Below are 24005 nucleotides of genomic sequence, written 5' to 3'. Positions count from 1 at the left end.
TCCAGCTTTTCCTCCTGCTGTCATTGACCATCGCCTCAGCTCTCATGCAAACTGTGTCCATTGTAAGTAGTCAGAGCGTTTATATCCTAAAGTTTATATTGAGTCCACTGTATTCTTTATTAGCACCCTCTAAACGGTATTTTTGTTGTGTACTTGTTTGATTTATGGCGGTTTAACATATTAATGTAAAAATGTTAGAGAAAATATTTTCTTGTTTGAACAGTAGCTGTTTTACAAATGGAATGCATTTTTTTTAAGAATTATTATTCACAATAAAATATGTTGTGCTAAATTAGAACACTATTCTTTTTTACTTAAGTCCACAAATGTGTTATCGTTTGTGATACACGTGATTAAAATGTTTTATAGACGTTCAGGTCTGACTGGACTGATCTTAGACCTCTTTAGAACATTTGTCAATGTAACCCCTCTCTCCCGGGTCCTCTCTGACGCTCCTCGCACTCGCTCCGAGCGGGGCTTGAACCTGGGTCTTCGGCATGGGAGATGGACGCACTAACAAGGAGGCTAAATGGCTACAGCCACTAGCGTCTGTCGCTAGTGCATCTCTTGAGATCGGGGAGTGAGGTTTACCTGCACAGCACTACTCGCTGGCCTCCATTACACTCACCCCCCTAAACCTCACTCCCATCCGGGTCATGGCACCAATGTAACCCCTCTCTCCCAGGTCCTCTCTGACGCTCCTCGCACTCGCTCCAAGCGGGGCTTGAACCCGGGTCTTCGGCATGGGAGGCGGACACACTAACAAGGACAATGGGTTGGTGCATTTCTCAAAACAGAAATGAAATTCTCAAAACTACTTACAACCTCTGGTACATTTCCCGAATCATCCTTGAGATTTGCAAAACAGTAAGTGCATTTCTCAAAACAACTCGTAAAAAGAGCAAAACACCATGGATTACCTGCAAAAGCCAATCTATTGCTCAAATCCTTGGTTCATCTCTCAAAAAAAAAATATCTGTGTCAATGAACATGTCAGTGCCATCAGAATGACAAGTCCTTGTGTCATAGTTTACGTATAAGACAGGCAGATCAATAAGTCATGTTGTCAATATAACAGTGTACTCTACAGGGATGTTCTGATGTAAACTATAGCAAAATTTAGGATGACAGTTATTGTATTGAACAGTATGCCATATGCTTATGTATGATATATATTCATTTCAAAAGTACACATTTACACATTACTGTATGTGGGGTATTGACTGAAAGAGACTGGATTGAATTCCCAGTTACACTTTTACTAGTGGTCTGACCAAAAAAAATAAATAAATAATAATAATAATAATAATAATAATAATATATATATATATATATATATATATATATATATATAATAAGGAGGAGTATTATTTTCGATGTTTTTTAAAAACTGGCTTTTCAAAAATATATATTTTCAGTGGTTTTCTAGTTAGGCATTTTGTTTTAGCGTTAAGCATTTTTTTTTTTTACATTTGTACGTGTATATGTAAAAAAAAAAAAAAAGTTTACTTCCATAAACTAGCTTCTTCCTTACTGCCTGTATGAATATCCCCTTACACACAGCTTATTTGTTAGTGATTGAAGCTGTTTTTCACGCTTCTAAGGACAAAAGAGCAGATAGAAGTGTTTATAAAGCTCCGGGGAGAGAAAGATGAGCTCTTCACCCGTGTCTTTCTTAGCAGCTGTCACGGTTGCTAGGCGACAGGATATGAGCAACGGTTAAAGGGGGGGGTGAAATGCTATTTCATGCATACTGAGTTTTTTACACTTTTAAAGAGTTGGATTCCCATGCTAAACATGGACAAAGTTTCAAAAATTAAGTTGTACGTTTGAAGGAGTATTTTTGTTCCAAAAAAACCTCTTCAGGTTTGTCACAAGTTTCGGAAAGTTTTTTTTGAGTATGGCTCTGTGTGACGTTAGATGGAGCGGAATTTCCTTATATGGGTCCTAAGTGCGCTCCCGTATAGCAGAGCAGAGAGAGGCTGAGCACAGCCTGATCAGAGCGAGAGCGTCGCGTAAAGTCACAAAAGAAGTGTGTTTTTGGTTGCGAGGGCAAGACAACCCTGCACAGATTACCAAAAGAGAAACAGCATTAAGGGACCAGTGGATGGAGTTTATTTTTACAGAGCATCAACGGAGTTGTGCAAGTGTTTTTGTTTGTTCCCTGCATTTCGGATTGCACGTCGTTTATTTCTTAAGGATAACGCAGTCCCAACGGAAAAGGGTCACGATCGTGTGTTGGAACCACATGCGGTGAGTAAAACTGCTTCAAATATCTCTGTGTTGTTAACTTAGCTATCAGCGCGTAAGCACATCAAGTAAACAACATGCCATGTTGTCATCAAACTGCACTTTCCACATGTACAGCTTAAAAAAAAAAAAAAAAAAAGACGACATAAAGTGGAACTTTATGTCGCAAATATAAGCAAAGCAAATATATACAGTTTCAGTACATACCACATAGCATACCGCCTTTGCTGATGCTGCTCTTGTTAAATTTCAGCCTCTGGATCTGTGTCACAGCTTCCACATGCTCTCAACTCAAAAGCCTACTCGCGCTCGTGATTCTTTAGCTCCACCAACACGTCACGCCTCTTGGGCGCTCGTGTTTTTCCGGGAAAAATCGGTACAGACTATCTTTCTCTTATAAATATAATAAAAATAAAGACTTTTTGGAGTTACGAAGGATGCAGTACTACTCTATAGGTACTCAAGATTAACAGGATATTGAGTGAAAATGAGCATTTCACCCCCCCTTTAAGGGAGGAAACTGAAAGAAGGGTAGGCTGTCCAAATTCACAAACACCGACTTCCGGTTTTTGCGGTCGTCAGAGGACCCATCCTCCTTCAACCGGGTAGGAAGGATCCTAAGGAGGATGCAGACCCTGAATTTGGACACAGCTTTTAACTGAAGCTTCCTTCAAAACAGCCGGTAAAAGAGTCGCGCGATAACGCGCGTCATCACTTCGATACGGAATTAGATCTGGCTTTTGTTCACACAGCGCTCGTTCCGGATCGATTACCGCAATGTTACTATGTCCCCGACCAGGGTTCGATTCGGTAATCAATTCCGGGACGTGGTTGCTTTCACACCAGGCAATGTTACGGGAATATTGCGGGTCCAACGTGCAGTGTGAAAGGGGCTTAAGTGGATGATAGGGGGTATGCAGAAGAATGTTAAATGCCCCAGGGGGTATGCCGCTGTAAAAAGTTTGAGAACCACTGGGGTAGGGTTAGGGTAGGTGTAGGGAGGGCTTATATTGTCCCAATAAATAAATCCTTTATAATGTGCTACAATACCGAGGTGAAAATAATTGCCACTATTGGTAATAAGTAGTGTAAATAGCAGACATGTCATGGTAAGGGGACCTTATAGCAGTAGAACAATAGTATCTATTAAGCATTTAATGTAATTTAATGACCGTCATTTAGGTTTGAGTGACTTATTTCATTTTCTAGCTCGTTATGAACATTTTCGTTATGCTTTCTGGCTGGTTTATTCAAAATAACAAAATATCAACACAGTTTAAGCTAACTTATTCGTCATTCTAAGGTGTGCAATTATTTCCAGGAAAACTTATGGCTAAAGTTAAGGTTGGCTGATGGACATTTCGGTATCAGTTATTTTTTTTATTTTTTTTTTTAATTTAGAGGTAAATACTGTATACAAAAGAGTTATCAAAATACACCATATAACTACAGTATAACTACATACAGTAAACTAATATTTTAATTGTCATTAATGCTTGCTAATTATTCATCAAGAGAAATATGCTTAAAAAAAATTACAAATAGTTTTAAAAGAAATATGTAGGAAATTGCTCATCATTGTGCAACAATATTTGGATACCATTTGGCATGACAACTTGATGTAATTGTGAAAATAGAGTACTTTTTTGTGGCTCATCATCAGGGGAAGTTGTGGCCTAGTGGTTACAGAGTTTGACTCCTAACCCTAGGGTTGTGGGTTTGAGTCTCGGGCTGGCAGTACCACAAATTTGATGCCCTTGAGCAAGGCACTGAACCCCCAACAGTCTTTCATCTTACCCCTGTCAACCACAAATATTCAGCCAAAGCAACCAAGAAAAAAGTAATCTTTCGGTTGTTTAGGCAGAATGGTTTAAAAAAAAGTGTTTAAAAGGGAAATCCTAATGTAATTCATATGGTCTGGGGAATAGGATAATTTCCTGAGGTATTTTTAAAGGTACTATTTATGTAATATAATGAATGTTAGATAGATAAATATAAACCTTAGAATTATCACTATATGTGAAAATACTTGGTTGTGTAAATTGAAAACTGCTTACAAATTAACCAGGATCTGAGTAATATGATGATCTTTTTTGTTCTTTTCTGTTTTGGTTATATTTAATTTAACATGAATGTTGGATGTGCATTTGCCTTGGTTATTTCTCCTGGATTTTTAAAGTGACTTCTGAAGCTATTCTGAATCGTGAGAGTTGTATATAATATTAAGCTTTTCTGTCGTATTATTTTATTTGGCTTATACTGTAATTAACTGTTCACTTCTCCTTTAGGATTTTCAGGTGTTGGTACAGATTATGTGTCAGTGGAGGATGGAGATTCAGTCACTCTACACAATGAGGTTGAAATGAACAAACAAGACAGAATGAGATAGTATTGTAATGAGACTCTCATCGCTGAAATCACTGGAGATTTCAGTTATATCTGTACAGACATTCAGTGTAAAGAGAGATTCAGAGACAGACTGCAGCTGGATCATCGGACTGGATCTCTGAACATCAGAGACATCAGAACCACAGACTCAGGAGATTATGATTTGCTGATCAAGAGCAACAGCAGAATCAGTGCAAGGATTTTCTTTGTTAATGTAAATGGTAAGTGATTATGCTTAAAATCAATTTAAATTGTTTAAATCACATCATTAATTTGTTTACTAATATTATTACAGTGACATTCAGAAGTTTTTTCTTTATATTTTAATTTACATACAGTATAAAGATGATTTATTCAAAATATATTTCAGTTTGATTTAAAATATTTTTTTCTATTATTGACTTGTTAGTTTTATCACCAACTACGTTTACAAGCTGTTAAAATTCGGGTTATGGTCGGGTTAAGGTCACTATTCGGGTTTCTGAAACATTCGGGATAACCCGTTTACATGCATGAGCAGAGAGAGTTACTCCTGTATACATGGAATGTGTAATCAGTCGCCAATATCCCGATGTAAACGGCGACGCACGGTTAGCGTCTGGACGTAAGACGCAATATGCGTCATTTCCGATTCTTCTTCCTGTATCCAAAGACTCAAAAGACCAAGAATCCTTGCGAATAGAACATGCACAGAACACACATTTTGATGGGGATATGCCAAACGCGTTTACCAGACCAAATATTCGGGTTAGAAAAGTGGTACCCCAGGTATAATATCCCGGTTTTTAATAACCGTGACTTTGACTTTGGTTTTCAAAAAACACAATGGACTAACACCAGCAGATGACATTGCACCCCAAATCATCACAGACTGTGGAAACTTAACACTGGATTTCAAGCAACTTGGGCTATGAGCTTCTCCACCCTTCCTCCAGACTATACATCCTTCCTAGCTAGAAATTTCTCATGTTCTGGGAATGTTTTCAGCGGCAAGTTTTATTTTAGTTCCCAGAATGTTCTTTTAAAAGTTAGGATAACATTCTCTTAAAACTTTCTAAAAATGTCTATTTATAACATTGTTAGAACATTATCCTCTAACATTCTTATAAAGCTTCCCATCACACTAGATGGGGCTCAGAAGTCAAATGTTGGTAGAAAGTGAAAACCCAACTTTTGTTTGATGTCAAACTCCAGCGTAAATAACTCCAAAAACAGTATAACCAATTTCACTTATTATAAACAAGATTGACTTTATTTCTGTCATAAAAGTTCTTATAGAGATTAACAGAGTTGTTGACGGCTTATTGAAAATAATAGTTTATTTTGACGTCACCATTATGGTGATCAGTACTTAGGCAGTATGACTCTTTTCAATGTTACTTTTTGTTTAACTGCTGTAACTATATTTGTTATGGTGAAAACAGTGAGCAACTGGTTTTATCTGGAGACTAGTCTATGCTATTATTTTACTATTAGTTACTATAGCAAATGTGTTCCAACGCAAAATCATTTCTGTTTGAAAAAAAAACATGCAAATCCTGCCGATTATATCATATCATATTACCCCATATCATATATATTTTTGTCTATTGTTTTTAAATTACTTTGTTCATGAACCTCTTTGTAACATAGAATGCCTAGACACACAGAGAGTTCAATAATTAGCATATGAATCTCAACAATGGTGACATGCTTAATGCCGCAATGCATTCTGGGTGCCATGGATGAGTTTTGTATGACGTACCAAAAATACATTGCTGCATTAAACATGTCACTATTGTTGAGAGTCATATACTGAATCTTGATGTTTGTGTGACAAATAATTTTTTTTTTTTAGAATTCTTGAAATTATATGATTTATATTCAGCTGGGTCTCAGGCTGTTGACCCATTGCGTCACTTTAATAAACAATACACTATGAACACCATACATTAGGTTTGTTGAAACCATCTAACAAGACTACATATGCGGTGATGTTTTATTCAACAGCAAGCAACCAGCATCATGCACATGTCCTCTTGCTGTTTTTGCCATAATAAAGATTACAGCAGCTAAAGAACATCACTGACAAGTCAAGTGTCAAATTGCACAACTAAAGCCAACACTTATCACCATGATGGTGACATCAAATCAAACTATTACTTTGAAACAGACATCAATATCTAAACCTCTGCTTAAATCTTAATTAGAATGTTAGGGGATAATGTTCTTATAATGTTATTAATAAATATTTTTAGTATGTTTTTAGAGAACGTTATCCTATCTTTTGAGAGAACATTCTGGGAACAAAATAAAACTACCCGCTAAAAACATTGTTAGAACAACGGTAATGTTCTTAGAACATTTTTAGAACAAAAACATTCTAGCTGGGTTGGTTTCCAAATGAAATACAAAACTTGCTCTCATCTGAAAAGAGGACTTTGGACCACTGGCAACGGTCCATTACTTCTTCTCTTTAACCCAGGTAAGACACCTCTGTGGTTAAGGAGTGGCTTAACAAGAGGAAAACGACAACTGTAGCCAAATTCCTTGACACGTCTGTGTGTGGTGGTTCTTGATGCCTCGACCTCAGCCTCAGTGCATTCCTTGTGAAATTCTCCAAAATTCTAGACAATACTCATAAGGCTGTGGTTCTCTCTGTTGGTTGTGCATCTTATTCTTCCACACTTTTTCGTTCCACTCAGCTTTTTGTTAACATGCTTGGATACAGGACACTTTTAACAGCCAGCTTATTGGCAATGATTTTTTTGTGACTTACACTCCTTGTGAAGGGCGTCAATGATTGTCAGAGACCATTTTGAAGGCTCAGGAAACCTTTGCAGGTGTTTGGAGTTGATTAACTGATTGGCATGTCTTCATATTCTAATTTGTTGAGAGTGAATTGGTGGGTTTTTGTTAAATGTGAACCAAAATCATCACCATTAAAAGAAGCAAATACTTAAATTACTTCAGTCTTTGTGCATTGAATTTATTTAATACATTATTTTCACAATTTGAGTTAAATTACTGAAATAAATTAATTTTTCCTCGACATTCTAAATTATTGAGAAGTAAGCATTCCGTTTATACAACTTGCACAGAATACTTTGTGATAATCCTTTCACAGTGACTTAGGAATTATATTGTCGGTAGGCAATTGCTTTTGATTAATATAACATTAATAAGTTACAATGTTCAAATCAAAACATAAAGTAAATAAAACTTCAAATAGCAATGTTACAAAGGAGGCTCCTGCCTCCTTCTCACCACCAGAGGGAGCTCTCTCCTGAATCCATCGAACTCCAATTCCCATCCTGCCTCATACCAGGGACTGATTGCACACACACACACACACACACACACACGCAGCATACCCACGGCCAACTCACTGTGAAGTCTTGATTTGCCCTGGCTGTCACTACTTAGCGTTTGTATTCCTATATTCTGCCTTTTCGTTTTGACCTGGACTGTTTATCATTTAGTGATAATTATGCTCCGACTCAGATTTACCTGCTTCATAGATTTTTTTTTGCCATCTGCCTTGATCTTGTTCCTGTCCCTAGTTTTGTCTCATCCTTGCCTTCTTTACTACATCCACTGGTGATTGACCCTGTCTTTTCTGACTATCTGAATAAAAGCTGCAAATGGGATCCCTCCTCTTCTGATGCTAGCAAATACGCAAATACTAAAATATAAAGTTTAATCAAAGGTGTCAGCTCTATTTGAACCATTAAATTTTCCCTTATAAACATATATAGTCTGAAACACAGCTGTATTCTGCTCTATGTTTCTTAATAAACAGTACATATAAAACATTTTCTAGACCGTTTAGGAGTTGCTTTTAAAAACACAAATATTAATAAAGGTAGTGCATACACATGAACATTAAAATTAATTTGTGTATAGTGTTTCTCATTTCAGTAGTCCATGTTTATTACATATTCAGGTAAATACATGCACTACTTTTACTTAAAGTTACAAAGCATATGCAAATTTAATAAAGCAGTATAATTGCATAATCGCAATATCCATCAGCATATTTTAGAATTTGTTTGTTGTTTTAAGCAAAAAGATCCTCCAGCACAGGGTCCCCGCGGGTCCTTAAAAAGTCTTGAAATGTCTTAAATACAATTTTCGATTTTTAAGGTCTGAAAATGTCTTGAATCCTGGAATTTTCCATATGAATGTCTTAAATTTCATGTGGGGTCTTAAATTTCATGTCCGACTCGTCATTTTTATTTATTTTTTCAACCGCAATTTGACCAGCACAACATTTGGGGGCAGCACTTCGTGGGTGCAACCTGCATCATACCATATGTCACATACGAGTAAGTGATTGATGAACGCGTAGCGCTGATGGTTCGCCACCACGGCATTTTGCGAAATCGCAAGCATGGGCAAAGACGATAAAGCTGTGGACAAGACCATGATTGTCAGGTCTCGCTATCTTGGTTCTCAGTTTTTGAGCACCTCAATGGCAGAAGACTAGCTGGAGCACTTTAAGGTAAGACTCTAAAAGTAACATTTAAAATGATTTGAATATGTTAAAATGTGTTTTTGTTTCCTAATGAATATTTGGGACAAAAATATCGATGCGTCCCAATTCTTGGATTGATTTAATTTTTTTTTCGAATGCGTTGCAAATTGATTATGAGCTTAGTTTTTGCAGATGGCGCTCTAGGCTAGTTTTTAACCGAACACTCAAATGCTCACGACGAAGAGCGCTCGTGCGTTCTGCTGAGTCTGAGAATGTAATTGATATATTGCTTTTATGACGCAAGATTAATGTAAACGCCCCACTGCAAACACCCTTGTACTTCGCTTCAACCTTTTCGAACTTTATTAATTATTATTTTATAGTAGGTTCAAGTGGTGTGTGGCACGCAGTGGCATCTGCTGTTAAAAACTAAACTAAGAATCGATTCGAGAGAGAATCGCAATGCATTCAGAAAAATTGGAATCGATCCAGAATAATTTCTCGATTCAAAATGCATCGATATATTGTCCCAGCCAATCAGTTAAAAAAATGTTGTGGGTGGGTGACATCTAGGCATAGGACTACTGCATTATGGATGGAAGGCAGTGCTGTAAATAACTTTATTGTATAAAGCATTCAATATGCATTATGCTTCTTGCATATTTTTTATGTGAAAAGTAAAATTTAATTGAATTAAATAATGTAGCCCAGTTCATAATTAGACTCCAAATATCTGTTTTGTGCTTCTCAATTTTAGGTTAACAACGTTGACACTGAACCCTATCACATAGGCCCAATTCGTGAGCATTCACTATTATGGCTTAACTTGTTTCTCAAACATTTTTTTCTTTCAAATCAAGGACCACTTAGCCAATAAAAAAAAAGAAAAAAAAAAACTTGACATATTTGGATTAATGAGCATCCCTAATGCATGTACAAATGCAGGCCATTTTAGTCTTCTGAAACCATGGCTAACTTCACCTGCTAATAATGTGCATGATTAGAAAACAAGTCATGAGAAGTGAATTGGAAATGTACAACGGTGTCACAGTCCATGTCAGTCATTTTTGGTTGATGACTTTTGCTCACAGACCTCTTTGGTAATCTGGCATACCTCCAGTGGTCCCCAGACCACAGTTTGAGAATCACTACTTTAGACAAACCATCTAATCTGAGTGAACATGAATGAAAATTTTATCATTCTTGAGGTGGACTTTGTTTTGATTTTATTTTTTTATAATTTCAGGAGGGCACCAAGGAACTTAATTTAAGGAACATGCTTTCTGTGTCAATGGATGGACCCACAGTAAATTGGAAAGTCATGGATCTCCTACAACTGGAACATGCAATAAATTTCTGATCCTGATCTTTCCTACAATTGTCTGTCATTCATTAGGTCTATGCATAGATTATTGTATGTGCTTGCATTTATCTGTGTCTGAAATGACATAGAAAACACTAATCAGACCCTGAACAACATTTTCTTGGGGGAGAACCCCCAAACCCAGCTCAAGGCTATTAGGCAGCAACATTTAACCATAATTTAGATCAAGTATGATGAAATGGGCTTTTGTAATGTCCTGGGGCTGTCTTCCATGTCTTTTTCAAACTGCTATGAGGGGCCAGAATTTAGAAATTACCTGAAGTACCTTAAAGGCTGATAGTTTAAACATAGTCAACCATGTCAGGGTTGTAAGGTCAATCAGCACTTGGTATAAAAGTTTTTGTGACCCTTTGACCTGTCTTGAGCGTGGCTGTGGTGAGTTGTGCCACACTAATGCTTCGCCACATCAATCTGTGTTGTCGGACTGAACATTTTCCTGTATTTTTGTTTAGATAAAGTCTTACATTTTCCCTTTAGAGGACTTAAAAAGGTCTTAAAAGTCATTAAATTTGCTGTTAAAAAATGTGAAGATACCCTGTATCCAGTGCATCTTTTTTTTAAATAAATAAATAAATAAATAAATAAATAAATATATATATATATATATATATATATATATATATATATATATATATATATATATATATATTATAATTTTAATAAAACACAAGGTCTACATCGGAAACCTCAGAAGGGGACAACATTTTTTATTGTTCTTGTGCTACTATTGTCAGAACTACAGTTCTTTTTCATATCATTTCATTATACTTTTCTTTTTGTTTTAGTAGGCTACTTACAAATTTGTGCTTAATTACCAACTAATTATTTTTTTATATTATCATTATTAAAATTATTATTATTATTTAACTTATAGACCATTGGGCGAATCAACATGAACTCTCGTTTTTTTCCTTCTTTTAATTTTCAATAAAATAATGACTGAATGATACACTGAATCTGCATCAGCTATTACGTTTCATAAATGATCAAACATCAGAATTGTACATCAAAATAAAACTGTAGGCTAATAGCATAAACACACTTACCTTTTAATATGAAGTTAACGTAGATAATCCCCGCAGAACTGATGAAAACGTCTTTATTATAGGACAATTCTAGAACTATTTAATGATAGGACCAACTTTGTACAGTCACAACCAGTTTGATTAATAGATTGTTGAGTCAAATCTCTCCAGCAACTGTCTGGGAGGTTTAAATGTTGCCGAAGTAAGCCCATTTCTGACCAGGCCAGTGCGCACATCCATGATTCTGGAGAGTAAAGGTAGTCCCATGCGATTCCTAGTGTCATCTTTTAAAAGCGAGACGAGGGAAAATGCCCGCTCAACATGGGCATTGGAAACAGGCAGAACCTTATTGGCTAACCTGAACCATACCTAATTTAAACATCATCCTACATTATATAATTTATTTTATAGTTAGTTTTCATAAAAAAAAAAAAAAAATAAAGAATACTTTTTATCATGGCCGCGGGAAGTGGTGGTGCTGGGGGTGCTGCAGCACCCCCTAGTGACGAGAGGGAGATAAAAAAAATGTAGGCCTATTAAAATATTTTGCACAATTTATAAATTCCTTATGAATATTTTAGAAAATGATTTTGAAACACGTAGGCTATTACGTATATTTTGGATTTTAATTTCATATTATGAGGCCTAATCAACACAGGTTCGGAAGTTACGTTGTCAACGTCAGGCAGGCAGGTTTGGTCGCCGAGTAACGAGGTTTCCCGCTCGTTCCAGGCAGAATACATCCATCTTTATATAATACAGCGCACCTCGACATTTGGACACCTGTAACCAGGGCACCCCGCCTGCATGTAACTCAGGTAAGAGTATGGTGCTGCCGCGCTTGTAACATTTATTTTTTTGGCAACAAATGGGATCAGCTTTGACTAGCCAAGCAATTGTAAGTAGTACACTATAGTATTTGTGTAAGGTGGTGGGGATGGAGATGGAGAGTATTATTTCGTTCGTGTGTTCTTTGCGTAATGGTTGTGGAGAACTGTTAAATAACGTTTAAATAGTCAGAGATTATTTCCTTGTGGTTTGTGTAAAAAGGTTGGAGATGGAGACAGAAAGCTTTATACTGTGCGTGTGTTCTTTGCGTAATGGATGTGGAGAACTGTTCAATAAAAAAATTGCTTAAATAGTCAGTGATTATTTCCTTGTGGTGTGCGTAAAAAAGATTTTGGAGTTAGAGTCGCGTGTGACAAACGTGACATAAACGTGCAGTGACTCAAGCCAGCTGACCAAATCGATTGGATTGTTTTAGCGTTATTGTGAAGTTTGATTAATATTATATTTTGTTGTAATATTATTTGTTGTATCTAAATATGTTGCATGTATGTATAGGCTATCTGAAATTGTAATGAAAGTTATTATTTCGTTTTCTTTCGATTATTAAACTATTATTTCTGATTCTGCTTCTGCTTCAGATTAATAGCGCTTTGCGCATATCTGAGAACTGATGTCTGTGTGTTTCAGACCCTGGCTGGCTGTGCACTGAAGTGTATATGACAATAAAGTAGTAAATCTCAATGTATTTATTTTTAAATGTATTTTAAATAGGCCTATAGGCTCGTAGGTTTTTTGTCAAAAAAAATAAATAAATTCACAGCACCCCCTGTTCAAAATTACTTCCCGCGGCCCTGCTTTTTATAGTCAAAAATAAAAACCCGCCTGTTGCATTAAAAACCAGCCCAAATTTTAAAGACCCGCCCAATGCATTTTTTTCCGGTCGGACGTGACCAAAAGGAGCCCAATTCTGGCAACACTGCTGAGAGGTAGTGAGCCACCCTCCTTTCCAGTCATCGCCCCCACAACAACCAAAAAAAAAGAGCGTTTTGTAGGCGTGTTCCACCGTCTATGACTTCAAAGTGCCACTAATCGCTCACGCGGTAGTTTGAATTCACACGGAAGCGCTGCACACTTTTACTTTCGTTTTTTTAGATTTGTCTTGCTTTTCGTTTAATTGAGCTTATTTTATGTCATAAATGATGAAAATGAATGTTTTGAGTATGTTATGTCTTTCGGTCGTGCTTACTGGTAAGACATTTTGTTACAATCTCTTTTTGTCCGTTTGTGTCATTTTTGTGATCTTACTCTCAGCAGACGTCCATTTGCTTTTTTAACTGACGTTGAAGTCATGTTATAGTTTTAGATGAGCAAATCACTGATTGATTATGGACCATGGTTATGGATTATGGTTTAAAGCAAGTTACAACACTTTTATAAACAATAAAACCATGGATAGTTTTTGTAAGGGTCAACAGCAGTTTTCTGGATGGAAGTCAGGATTTCGTGACATTGCGCAGCTGACTGAATCGATGAAATATGCATTTGTTAACCTGTTACCTATGTTTACCTGTTATAAAAACGAACTATGGATTTATAAAAGGAAAGGTAGATGACATAGTGTTACTATAGTAAAAACACGCAGCCTTCATTTTGTCAGAGACTCGCTGATGTCTCGTTGATGAATGTAATTATTTCCTCATTTGTTTTTATCATTATTGTCTCGTAGACTTTGGAAATGTGATTTGATTTCTTATTTGACTTTATTAGTGGAATGAATGTAAATGTTATATTCTAGTCGAAATGCAGTAGGCCAACTTAAAATAAATACATCATGAATATATCAGGTCAGGAGCAGACTGCTACCTGCTTCTCTAAAGCAGTAACAAACAATACTCACAGTGCTTCATGTCTCACTATCTCAGCTTGAATTATAATTATTTTGGTATTTTCTTCTCCAGGTGTTCACAGTGTTGGTGCAGATGTTGTGCCAGTGAATGTGACGGAGGGAGATTCAGTCACTCTACACACTCGTGTTAAAGCAGACCGAGACGTAGATATACAATGGTATTTTAATGACACTCTAATCGCACTAATGACTGGAGATCTCAGTAAGATCTGTACAGATGTTCAGTGTAATGAAGGTACTGAGAGATTCAGAGACAGACTGAAGCTGGATCATCAGACTGGATCTCTGATCATCACAAACACCAGCACCACAGACTCTGGACGTTATCATCTAGAGATCTTCAGAACTGGCAGTGGGTCTGAAAAGACCTTCATTGTTACTGTTCATTGTGAGTCATTTCATGAATCTTTAAAACCAGGTTATATTTGTTAAATCACATCATTGTGTTTATTGTTGCTATGGCATTTTTTATTTGTTTTTGTTTTTGTTTTTTTTACCTGCATCATTGAACAGAACAGAATGATTTAAACTAATATTTTTTTTAGTTGGTCATTCATTAGTTTTATTAGATGACAATTTCTGATCATTTAATGGCTGATCATCTTTTCTTATCTGTTTAAATGCATCTATCATTTATAATAATTAGTTCTCCTAGAAGTTTGTGTTTTGCAAGTACAGAAAAAAAATAGATAAATGTTACTTTTTAGACAAGTCAATAAAGAGCGAGCATGTGAAGTCATTTCTCACTTATCTTTCTTGTATTATGATCAGCATGATCAGTTATCTCAATGTAGAGTTTTCTCTCCAGAAAGATGCTTCAGCTTCTGTTGTTTTGTGTTTCAGTTGGTTCTGTTTCTGATCGAGATCAAATGAAGAGAACGTCAGAGAAGGAGGAAGAATCTGGTAAAGTAAAAACAGTATTTTAATAACTGCTAAAATCACTGGAGATCAGATAAAGTATATCTATGTAAAGACAGCGATGAGAGATTATGTAGAGGTTATCTATATAAAATGGCATTAAATTAGATATTTTTCTCATCTCACTGTTTTAGCCTTTGTTTCTAAAAAAAAAAAAGAAAAACTACCAGGTGACACCATTTAGTTAAATCAGTATCATACTGATGACCAAAGTAGAAAGATGTAGAGAAATATTGTTAAATTCTGGTGTGATTATCATTCAGTGTGTAGTAATAATGAGTGTCTGTCTTCTTCTGTTCCTGATCCAGGTTTGTCTTCAGCTGATAAAGCAGGGATTGGTGTTGGTGTTGTTCTGCTGATTGTGGCTGCTGTTGGTGTGATTTACTATCGCAAGTGTCCTCAAGCAAGACAATGTAGTGAGTATCACATACAGATGTTTTAATACGATGCTAAATTGTGATTTATTGTGTGAAAATAATCTTAACAGATGTGAAAATTGTGTTTTTACTGTAGTTAACCAAACTGATGTGTGTTTAATTGATTTACAGGAACCAGGACTCAGCGCAGTGATCAGGTGAGATACTGTGTGAACTCAATCTGACCGTCTGAAATAAAACTGTGAATTTACAACAGATTCTCTTTGCTCTGGGACTGTTTCAATGTAACATCAGGAGCAGTGGTATACATACATTTTCATATTAGTGACGTGTTGTACTGTATACTTTGTTTCCATCATTTTTATTTTATTTTTCATTTTCATTTTAGTTGTGCTTTTGTTGTTTGTATTACATAGCTTACAGTTTTGATTGTGTCACAGAGGTTTTTTTTTTTTTGGGGGGGGGGGGGGGGGTGGTCATGTCTATTAGTTTTTTGTTTTCAAAAATGTCTATACCATTTTCTTTTTTGATTTAAGTTTTAGTTACTTTAGTTCATCCAGATAAAGTAAACAATAATGAGAATGTTGCCCTATGAGCTACTACCTGAAATATATATTTTTTTCTATTTCATTTTAATAACTTTTATTTTAAGTTGCTAATGTTTTTATTATTATGGTTTTAGTTTAGTTAGCTGTAATAACCCTAGTCATTAACATAATCGTCCTATGTTTAAGGCCTTTTTGTTAATAGTTTATAAAAAGATTTTATCCATGTCTTCAATCTTGTTCATTTCATTTGAACATTTGAATCATTTTTTATTTTATTTTTTTTTATACAGGAGAACAGTGCAGACATCATTTAATCGTGCTGACAATGGATCGGAGCCTGAGTTCATGAGCCGTCCTGTAATAGAGACATGAATACCAGTGCGACACCAGGTTGATGTTGAGTTAAGATGACAAGTTCAGAGGTTAAAGTTTGTGACTTTGTCACACAGGACGCATGTCACTGCTCAATATATTATAATGATTTTATCTATATTTGTGTATATTTATGTATATTTGTTTTAATATGTTGTCTTCAGCCATTTTATTATTCTTAACCAGTTTAATTTGTGTATGTCTTTAAATGAGTCTGGGTCATGTGACTGTTCACATGACAGAAAATAGGAAATGGACAGCATGAAGAGGAAGCATGTGAAACAAGCATTGGACATTGCTCTCCTTACGACTAAGTGGTGATCACCTCCAAACTGGAATAATGGAGTTATCTTTTTGGACTTACCTTTCCAGCACTTTTGATTAACACCACAGTGGTCTTTTGTGTTTACACCGGTGGACACTTTTGGGACAATCAGATTTCTTAAGGACTGTTTTAATAGAATGGAACTGAAAGACGCTTTTAACATCTGAGTTATTCTAGTTTTATTGTTGTGTTTTAAATCTCTTTAAAAATAATATTGATTTTAAAAATGTATTTTATTTCCATTAATACAAGTGGTTTTTACTGTACTAACCCTGGTGTTATCAGTCAGTAATATTTTAAATATTGAAATATTGAAATGTTTATTAAAAAATGTTTGTTAATATTTTGTGTGATTATTATTATTATTATTATTATTATTTTTTTTAAGTACAGGTATCTCTGCCTGTAAACAGAACATTTTATTGTATATCCATGCATTATTTTATAAAACACTAATGTGGTTAAGTTTCATAAGTATTTTGAACAAATTGGATTCAGAATGATAATCAAAATGTAGATGGAGTCGATCAACACCCCAAGGCTTTACTGTAACTATTACCTCTTCATCGTGACGTTTTATTCCATAAAATTTCACAGTTTTTATGCTGTTTTATGTCTGATGATTGTGTTAGATTACAGCTGTGTCCCAAAGTTCAGTGCACACACTTCGAAGGCCAGGCCTTAAAGTGCAATGAAGGACCCTCCAAAGTGCATGAGATGCACCGACTTCACAGGATTTCCTAATTCAGCCACCAGTTGTTGCCGATTACCGCTTTGTCACATAGCAGTGTTGAGAGTGTAGAACTGAGGAGAGGACAATCCTGTCAGGAGAGGTGGAGCTGGAATTGCTTATTTTTGTTTATTTTACATCATAATGGAGGAGACGGTGATGTACCTCAGGCTTAGCCAAGACCGAGGCCAGGAAAGTTTCACTGGTTTGCTGTGTCCTTTGTTAGATAACAAGTTTACATGCAGGTATTGTCTTGGAGCTTACTTGAATATTGTAATGATGCATTTGAAAAACTACAAAATACACACACACACACACACACACACACAGCAGTTCAAATGCTGACTATCTGATATCTTACAAAGGTGCAGTTTTATGATCATATGTAGACAGGTTTGCAACCCAGATTTTTTTGGAAGTTCAGCATAAAAAGAAAAGAGCATAGTACAGCTCAATGTTTAGCTCTGTTTGACCAGTCCTTCAGATGCAGTCTTTGATATACAATAGTTAACAAAAATGTGCAAATATTCGGACAAAATGTTGATTCTTTCATTTTCAAAATAATCAGATGTAGACTGTAAGGAAGTACATTCGTTCAGCTCGGTCTTACAAATATGAAGTACTAAGATTTCTTTATTTTATTTTTTATATTTTTCTCTAAAGGCACATAATGAGGAGATGGCGAGTCAGGATCGGCAACTTCATCCTTATGACACCAACTCAGAAAACACTAGTTTATTAGTGAATAATTCAAATATCTGTTTATTATTTCCCCCTGTCACATTTATGGTGATTGCTTTTGCTGGTGATTTGTGGCAAGTTTAAGTCTATTGTGTGTATTTGAACAGAACTGTTCAGCTGCTGCTGCTGGCAGGACAAATAATGGGGTAAAACATTATGTTAATTATAATTTAATATTAAATAAATAGCATTGTATGAAAATGAGTGTATAACAAAGAGGAAAATCTCTCTCATGCTATTTTCGTATTATTAAAGTTTTTTTTCTTAACTTTTGCTATGTCACACCAGGACAAGTTTACACACTATAGGACAAATTTATGGTACAGTTCAGAATTTGTTTTTAAAAAATGCAGTGAAAGAACTGAGGAAGTTAGTGCCCCTTCACATTTTCTCAGAGATCAGACTTCACACTACATAAATATATGCATTTATTTTTCAAATAGTTTACTGCCTATACTGTATGTCACATAGCCATATAGAAAAATGGTTTTCAATCTTGGCCCTGGGGATCCACTGCTCTTGTAGATTTGGTGTCTCCTTTATCTGACACACTCATTGCGGTGCACAGAACCCTCTCCCAATGAGCTGATGATCTGAATTAGGTGTGTTAAATAAAAGATACAAAATGTGCAGAGCACTGCTTCTCCAGGAATAGGATGAAAAACCTCTGCGCTAGATCTAGCTGATTGTTCTAGGTATACAGATTATAAACATAAAGATTACCTTTATTCAGATTTACCAGCAGGTGGCTCAGGTGAGTCAACATGTGTCAACAGAACTAGCAACTACTGTATGATGAAGCAGCACTAAATACACTGAAAAAAGTAATAAGTAAATTTACTTAATTTTTATTTGGCAAGTTTTTGCACAAGCATTTTTCAAGTAAATTTAACACATTTGGAAATTAAGTAAATCTACTTAACTAAGTTAAGTAAAAAAATTAAATAATAATAAGTACATTTTATTGAGTAAAATTAAATTAAATATCCAAAGCAACTTACAGTACATTCAGGCTAACAATTTTCACCTCTCATGTGTTCCCGGGGAATCAAACCCCCAACCTTGCACTTGTTAATGCAATGTTCTACCACTGAGCTACAGGAACACTTCAAGATCTTGTGAAAAATAAGTGAAAATTTCACTTACTTACTTTTTTATTTTGGAAAAGTTTTTACTCTAACAAAAAACCTGAAACAGATATTCTAGATATTTTTTTTATGGTCACCATTGTTGAGGTTCATATTCTGATTATTGATGTCTGTGTGTGACTGTTTGACACTGTAGAAGACCACACTGTTTGAAAAGTCATTCAGATTAACTTATTATCACAGAACCACTTCCTCTTAGAATCACTTTTACTATAATCAATCATATTACACAACACATATTTCATCAGAGATTATAGACTCCGTACAGTTCAATAATTGATGATTATCATCACTGACACAACGTGTAACAATCTACACCTAGGTACAAGTTAGCATCTGATGACATTTCCTCTGGGCTTTTGAGTTACAACAAATGTGTTTTAAAAACACACGGTTATAACAGCCAGAGAAAAGACTAAGACAGAAATCAAGGGTCAAGAGCCCAACTAAAGCAAACACTGATCTCTAACATGGTTACTTCAAATGAAACAATAAATCAACATCTAAACCTTAGTTCATTCTCAATAAGATCTTCTGTAGACGTCTGACAGAAATAAAGTCAGTCTGGTTATTAATAAGTGGAGCTGGTGATGCTGTTTGTGGGGTTGTTTAATCAGATCTTGAGAGATTTCATGTATTTTATTTCAGTTGATTTCATCTAAGTCTGTGTCTGAAGTCAGTTGTAGTAGTTCTTGTGTTTCTCTTTTCTTCAGTGATTCTGTTTGTTTACAGCAGCTGTTCATCACTAATTCTCAATCAGCACTTAGTTAATCACTTCATTACTTAAATGCAAAGTTTTAAAACTTACATGGTTTAAATCAAGGCAATCTGTTTACTCAAACGGTTTGAGTAAAGTTTACTTATCGGGTTTTACAGTGCTATTTCTTTTGTCTGTTTTCTTAATTGCAGAATATTTATCATGTGAATTCAGTCCTTCGTGCTGTCTTTGCCGTAAACTGGTTTAAAGGGACAGAATTGAAAGACTTATTTACCCTCATTTGATAAAACTGTTTTGAAAAAAAAATATTTTACATTTAGAAATTTCTAGAATATCTGTTTCTGGTTTTTTGTTAGTGTAAAAACTTTTCCAAAATAAAAAAGTAAGTAAGTGAAATGTTCATTTATTTGTCACAAGATCTTGAAGTGTTCCTGTAGCTCAGTGGTAGAACATTGCATTAACAAGTGCAAGGTTGGGGGTTCAATTCCCCAGGAACACATGATAGGTGAAAATTGTTAGCCTGAATGCACTGTAAGTTGCTTTGGATAAAAGTGTCTGCTAAATGCATTAGTTTAATATTATTTAATTCAATTTTTCTCAATAAAATGTACTTATTATTATTTAATTTTTTTTACTTAACTTAGTTAAGTAGATTTACTTAATTTCCAAATGTGTTAAATTTACTTGAAAAATGTTTGTGCAAAAACTTGCCAAATAAAATTTAAGTAAATTTTTGTGCATGACTCCTAGTCCGCCTGAAGTCCACAATGATCTCCTTTGTCTTCTGGGTGTTTAGTTCCAGATTGTTGGTGGCACACCACACAGCCAGGTGCTGCACCTCATCCCTGTAGGCGGTCTCATCGTCATCTTTGATCAGATCTACCATCGTGGTGTCATCTGCAAATTTGATTATGGTGTAAACAAGAATGCAGTCATGGGTGAAGAGGGAGTACAGGAGAGGGCTCAGTACACAGCCCTGTGGCATGCCGATGTTCAGGGTGATGATGGAGACTGAGGTTATCTAACTTAACAGACTGAGGTCTGTTAGTCAGAAAATCTAGAATTCATGTTGCAGATGTATGTGTTGATTCCAAGCTGGCTGAGCTTGGAGATCAGCTTGGAGGGGATTACAGTATTAAATGCACAACTGAAAACTATGAACAGCCTTCTCACATGTGTGTTCTGACTGTCCAGGTGGGTGAGGGCTGAGTGAAGTCCCATTGAGATGGCACCCTCTGTTGACCTATTGCGGCGATAGGCAAATTGGAATGGGTCTAGTGAAGCAGGGAGACAGGATTTTAAGTGGGATGCAACCAGTTTCTCAAAGCACTTGGCAATGATGGGGGTGAGGGCAACAGGACGGAAGTCGTTAGGGACAGAGGCAGTGGACTGTTTCGATACTGGTAGGATGGTGGAGGTTTTGAAGATAGTGGGGACAGTTGTTTGGGCCAGGGACAGATTGAAAATGTCCGTGAAGACCTCAGCCAGCTGCTCCGCACTGGCTTTAAGCACACATCCAGGTATTCTGTCAGGGCCAGCTGCCTTCTGTGCATTCACCTTATGCAGAGTGAACATCTGAGGTGGAGAGTGTGAGAGGCAGTTCACTGGGTTGGTGCTCAGCTTTGAGTGAGAATACGAGCATAAAAGTGATAGAGCTCATTAGGGAGGGAGGCAGAGCTGGAGGGGGGCACGGAGTTAGGTGGTTTGTAATCTGTGATAGATTGTATGCCTTGCCACATACGCCCGGGGTCTGAAGAATTCTTCAATCTTCTGTGTGAGTTTGGCCTGGCAGATACCCCTCCTCAGGTTGGCTCTGGCTGAGCTGTAAGCCTCCCAGTCTCCAGACCTGAAGGATGCATCTCTTGCTCTGAGCAGGAGGCGAACCTCTCTTTTCATCCAGGGCTTCTTATTGGGGAAAATTTTATTTTGTGTGTGTGTGTGGTCACTCTGCTCACACATTTGTTGATGTGCTCCAGGACAGAGTTGGTGTAAGTGTAAATGTTGATCTGAGAGTTTGTGGTGGCCTGGATAGCTGACTGTCGTTGCAAAATTTAAATGAACTCTAGTCAGCATAAGAGACAGACTCAAGTTATGGTATAATTACAAAGAAAGCTTTTATTGTTTGCAAAGAAGGTCAGACAGTCATACAGCAACACTAGCCGCATTTCCACTGTCGGGCCAGTGCGAGCCAGGGCTTAAAGCGGGCCGGGCAGGGCTCATAGCCCCGGGCCAGTAGCACCGAGGCCAGAATAGCGCAGGGTTTCCACATTGGAGCTTGAAGCACCGCTGCACGTCACTAAAACACGCCCTTTACACGCCTCTCAGAACCACGTCATACAACCTCAAAATTTCATCATCAAAGAGAAGTTATCAGAAAACTAACAAATAAGTCACTGGAACATGCGCATTCACAAAACGAACATGATCAAAGTGGCCGTTTGTTTGCATGCTTTGTTATATATTCAAATTTAAAAGCATCAATGTTTTAACTATAGAATAAGTGATGCATTGATGATATTGATTTAACTTATCAGGACTCAAAATTAATCACACATAAATATACTTATTTCTATTTTATTTATTTATTTTTAACGCTCATGAAAATAGCCTGCTTATTCAGTCGAGTCTGTTTCTGTTTATTAGCCACAGTAGCCGTCACATTTAGAATGAATGATAATATCTCTATTTTTTATAAAAGCTCCCGAACAAAAAACATTATTAGGCTATATTCTTTTATGATAGGCAACGTGAGAAAAACTCTCGAGACGAGTCTTGTGACAGATAATATGAGTTACTTAATAAATACACGATTGTGATAGAGAATAAGGAGCTGACGTCTGATTTCTTCAAGCGGTCATATTTTACCATGTTTACTATGGTAACATGTTTAGCTCGATAGTGGAAACACGGCTACTGAGTTCCTGCAGAGTGAAACCGACCCAGGAAGAGGGCAGTCCTCCACCTTATATACCTCTGCTGCTTCAAGGTTACAGAGTCTCAGCAGTTGTAAATTTCCACACATAACAAGGAACACTCTCTATGGGCGGTTTCTCACACATTTAGGACTTAGGTGACCCCCTCAGGTCATCCTCAGACATCTGTTTTCCCCCCAGGTGTCACCCTTCTGAACCCACACAGCAATTCTAAGAAAACACATGCATATATAGGTATACAGAAGTAATGTTAAATGAATTTTTCCACCACACAGACTCACTCCAGTTTGTGTGCTGAAATTGATGTTGAAGAGTGGAGTCAGCACATTCCAGCCAGATTTGAACAGTCCTTATTGTAGGTTTCACACGTTTGGGTAGACTTTGGGAGCAGGAACAAAGAGAGGTCAGACTGACCCAGGTGGGGGAGAGGTGTGACTTTGTAGGCATCAGTCACATTAGTATTAACCTGGTCCAATGTTTTATGTCCCCTTGTAGTGCAGGAGACATTTTGATGAAATTTGGGGAGAACAGATCTTAAAGTGCAGTGATTGAAGTCCCCAGGAACAATAAAGTCTCCATCCAGGTGCAGGGTTTGTAATTTGCTAATAGCAACTCCACCACCCTTGTTTTTACCAGAGGTTTCTGCTACAATGTCAAGCCTGAAGAAAGAGCGTCCATCCATATGTACCAAGCTGTGTGGGACATCATTGCAGAGCCATGTTTCAGTGAAAAACATAACATTGCAGTCCATAAGCCATTTCTCTGTGAGGGTCCAGATCTTTAGTTCGTCCATTATGTTCATCAGAGACCGTACATTGGCAAGGAAGTTGCTGGGCAGAGCTGGTTAATGTGGGTTTAGCCTTAGCTTAGCACGCTGCCCTCCACGCTTTCCCCGTCTTTGTTTGCAGTCTCGACGCCGAGCACTTCCAGTCGCTACGAGTGATCCGCTTGTCGGCGCTGATCTCAGTAGCTCCGGTGGGAGTTCGCTGAAGTCGAA

The 24005-nt window shown here is 36.7% G+C and overlaps 1 protein-coding gene and 1 long non-coding RNA gene across 4 annotated transcripts in view; both read left to right on the top strand.

The window, feature by feature from the left end:
- Window positions 1-8703: 8703 nt before the first annotated feature.
- LOC127987340 (uncharacterized) lies at window positions 8704-11019 on the top strand. The gene is made up of 2 exons (XR_008161168.1): window positions 8704-9121; window positions 10341-11019. It is a non-coding gene; the product is annotated as an uncharacterized LOC127987340 (long non-coding RNA).
- Window positions 11020-13365: 2346 nt separating this feature from the next.
- LOC127987236 (uncharacterized) overlaps window positions 13366-24005 on the top strand; it is a 156922-nt gene continuing 146282 nt past the window's right edge. The window contains exons 1-6 of one of the 3 annotated variants that reach the window (XR_008161103.1): window positions 13366-13540; window positions 14251-14586; window positions 15042-15101; window positions 15425-15532; window positions 15665-15690; window positions 16332-16463. Coding sequence is in view for 2 of the 3 variants with exons in the window: in XM_052589515.1 (XP_052445475.1) it covers window positions 13489-13540; window positions 14251-14586; window positions 15042-15101; window positions 15425-15532; window positions 15665-15690; window positions 16332-16355 (606 nt within the window). In the remaining variant the exon portion in view is untranslated. Of the gene's footprint in view, window positions 13541-14250; window positions 14587-15041; window positions 15102-15424; window positions 15533-15664; window positions 15691-16331; window positions 17082-24005 lie in introns of those variants that run through there. The other 2 variants (XM_052589515.1, XM_052589516.1) reach the window with 2 other exon arrangements.

Source organism: Carassius gibelio, chromosome B22, assembly GCF_023724105.1.
Source record: "Carassius gibelio isolate Cgi1373 ecotype wild population from Czech Republic chromosome B22, carGib1.2-hapl.c, whole genome shotgun sequence".
NCBI lineage: Eukaryota > Metazoa > Chordata > Actinopteri > Cypriniformes > Cyprinidae > Carassius > Carassius gibelio.
This window is presented reverse-complemented; position numbering and strand designations above follow the sequence as displayed.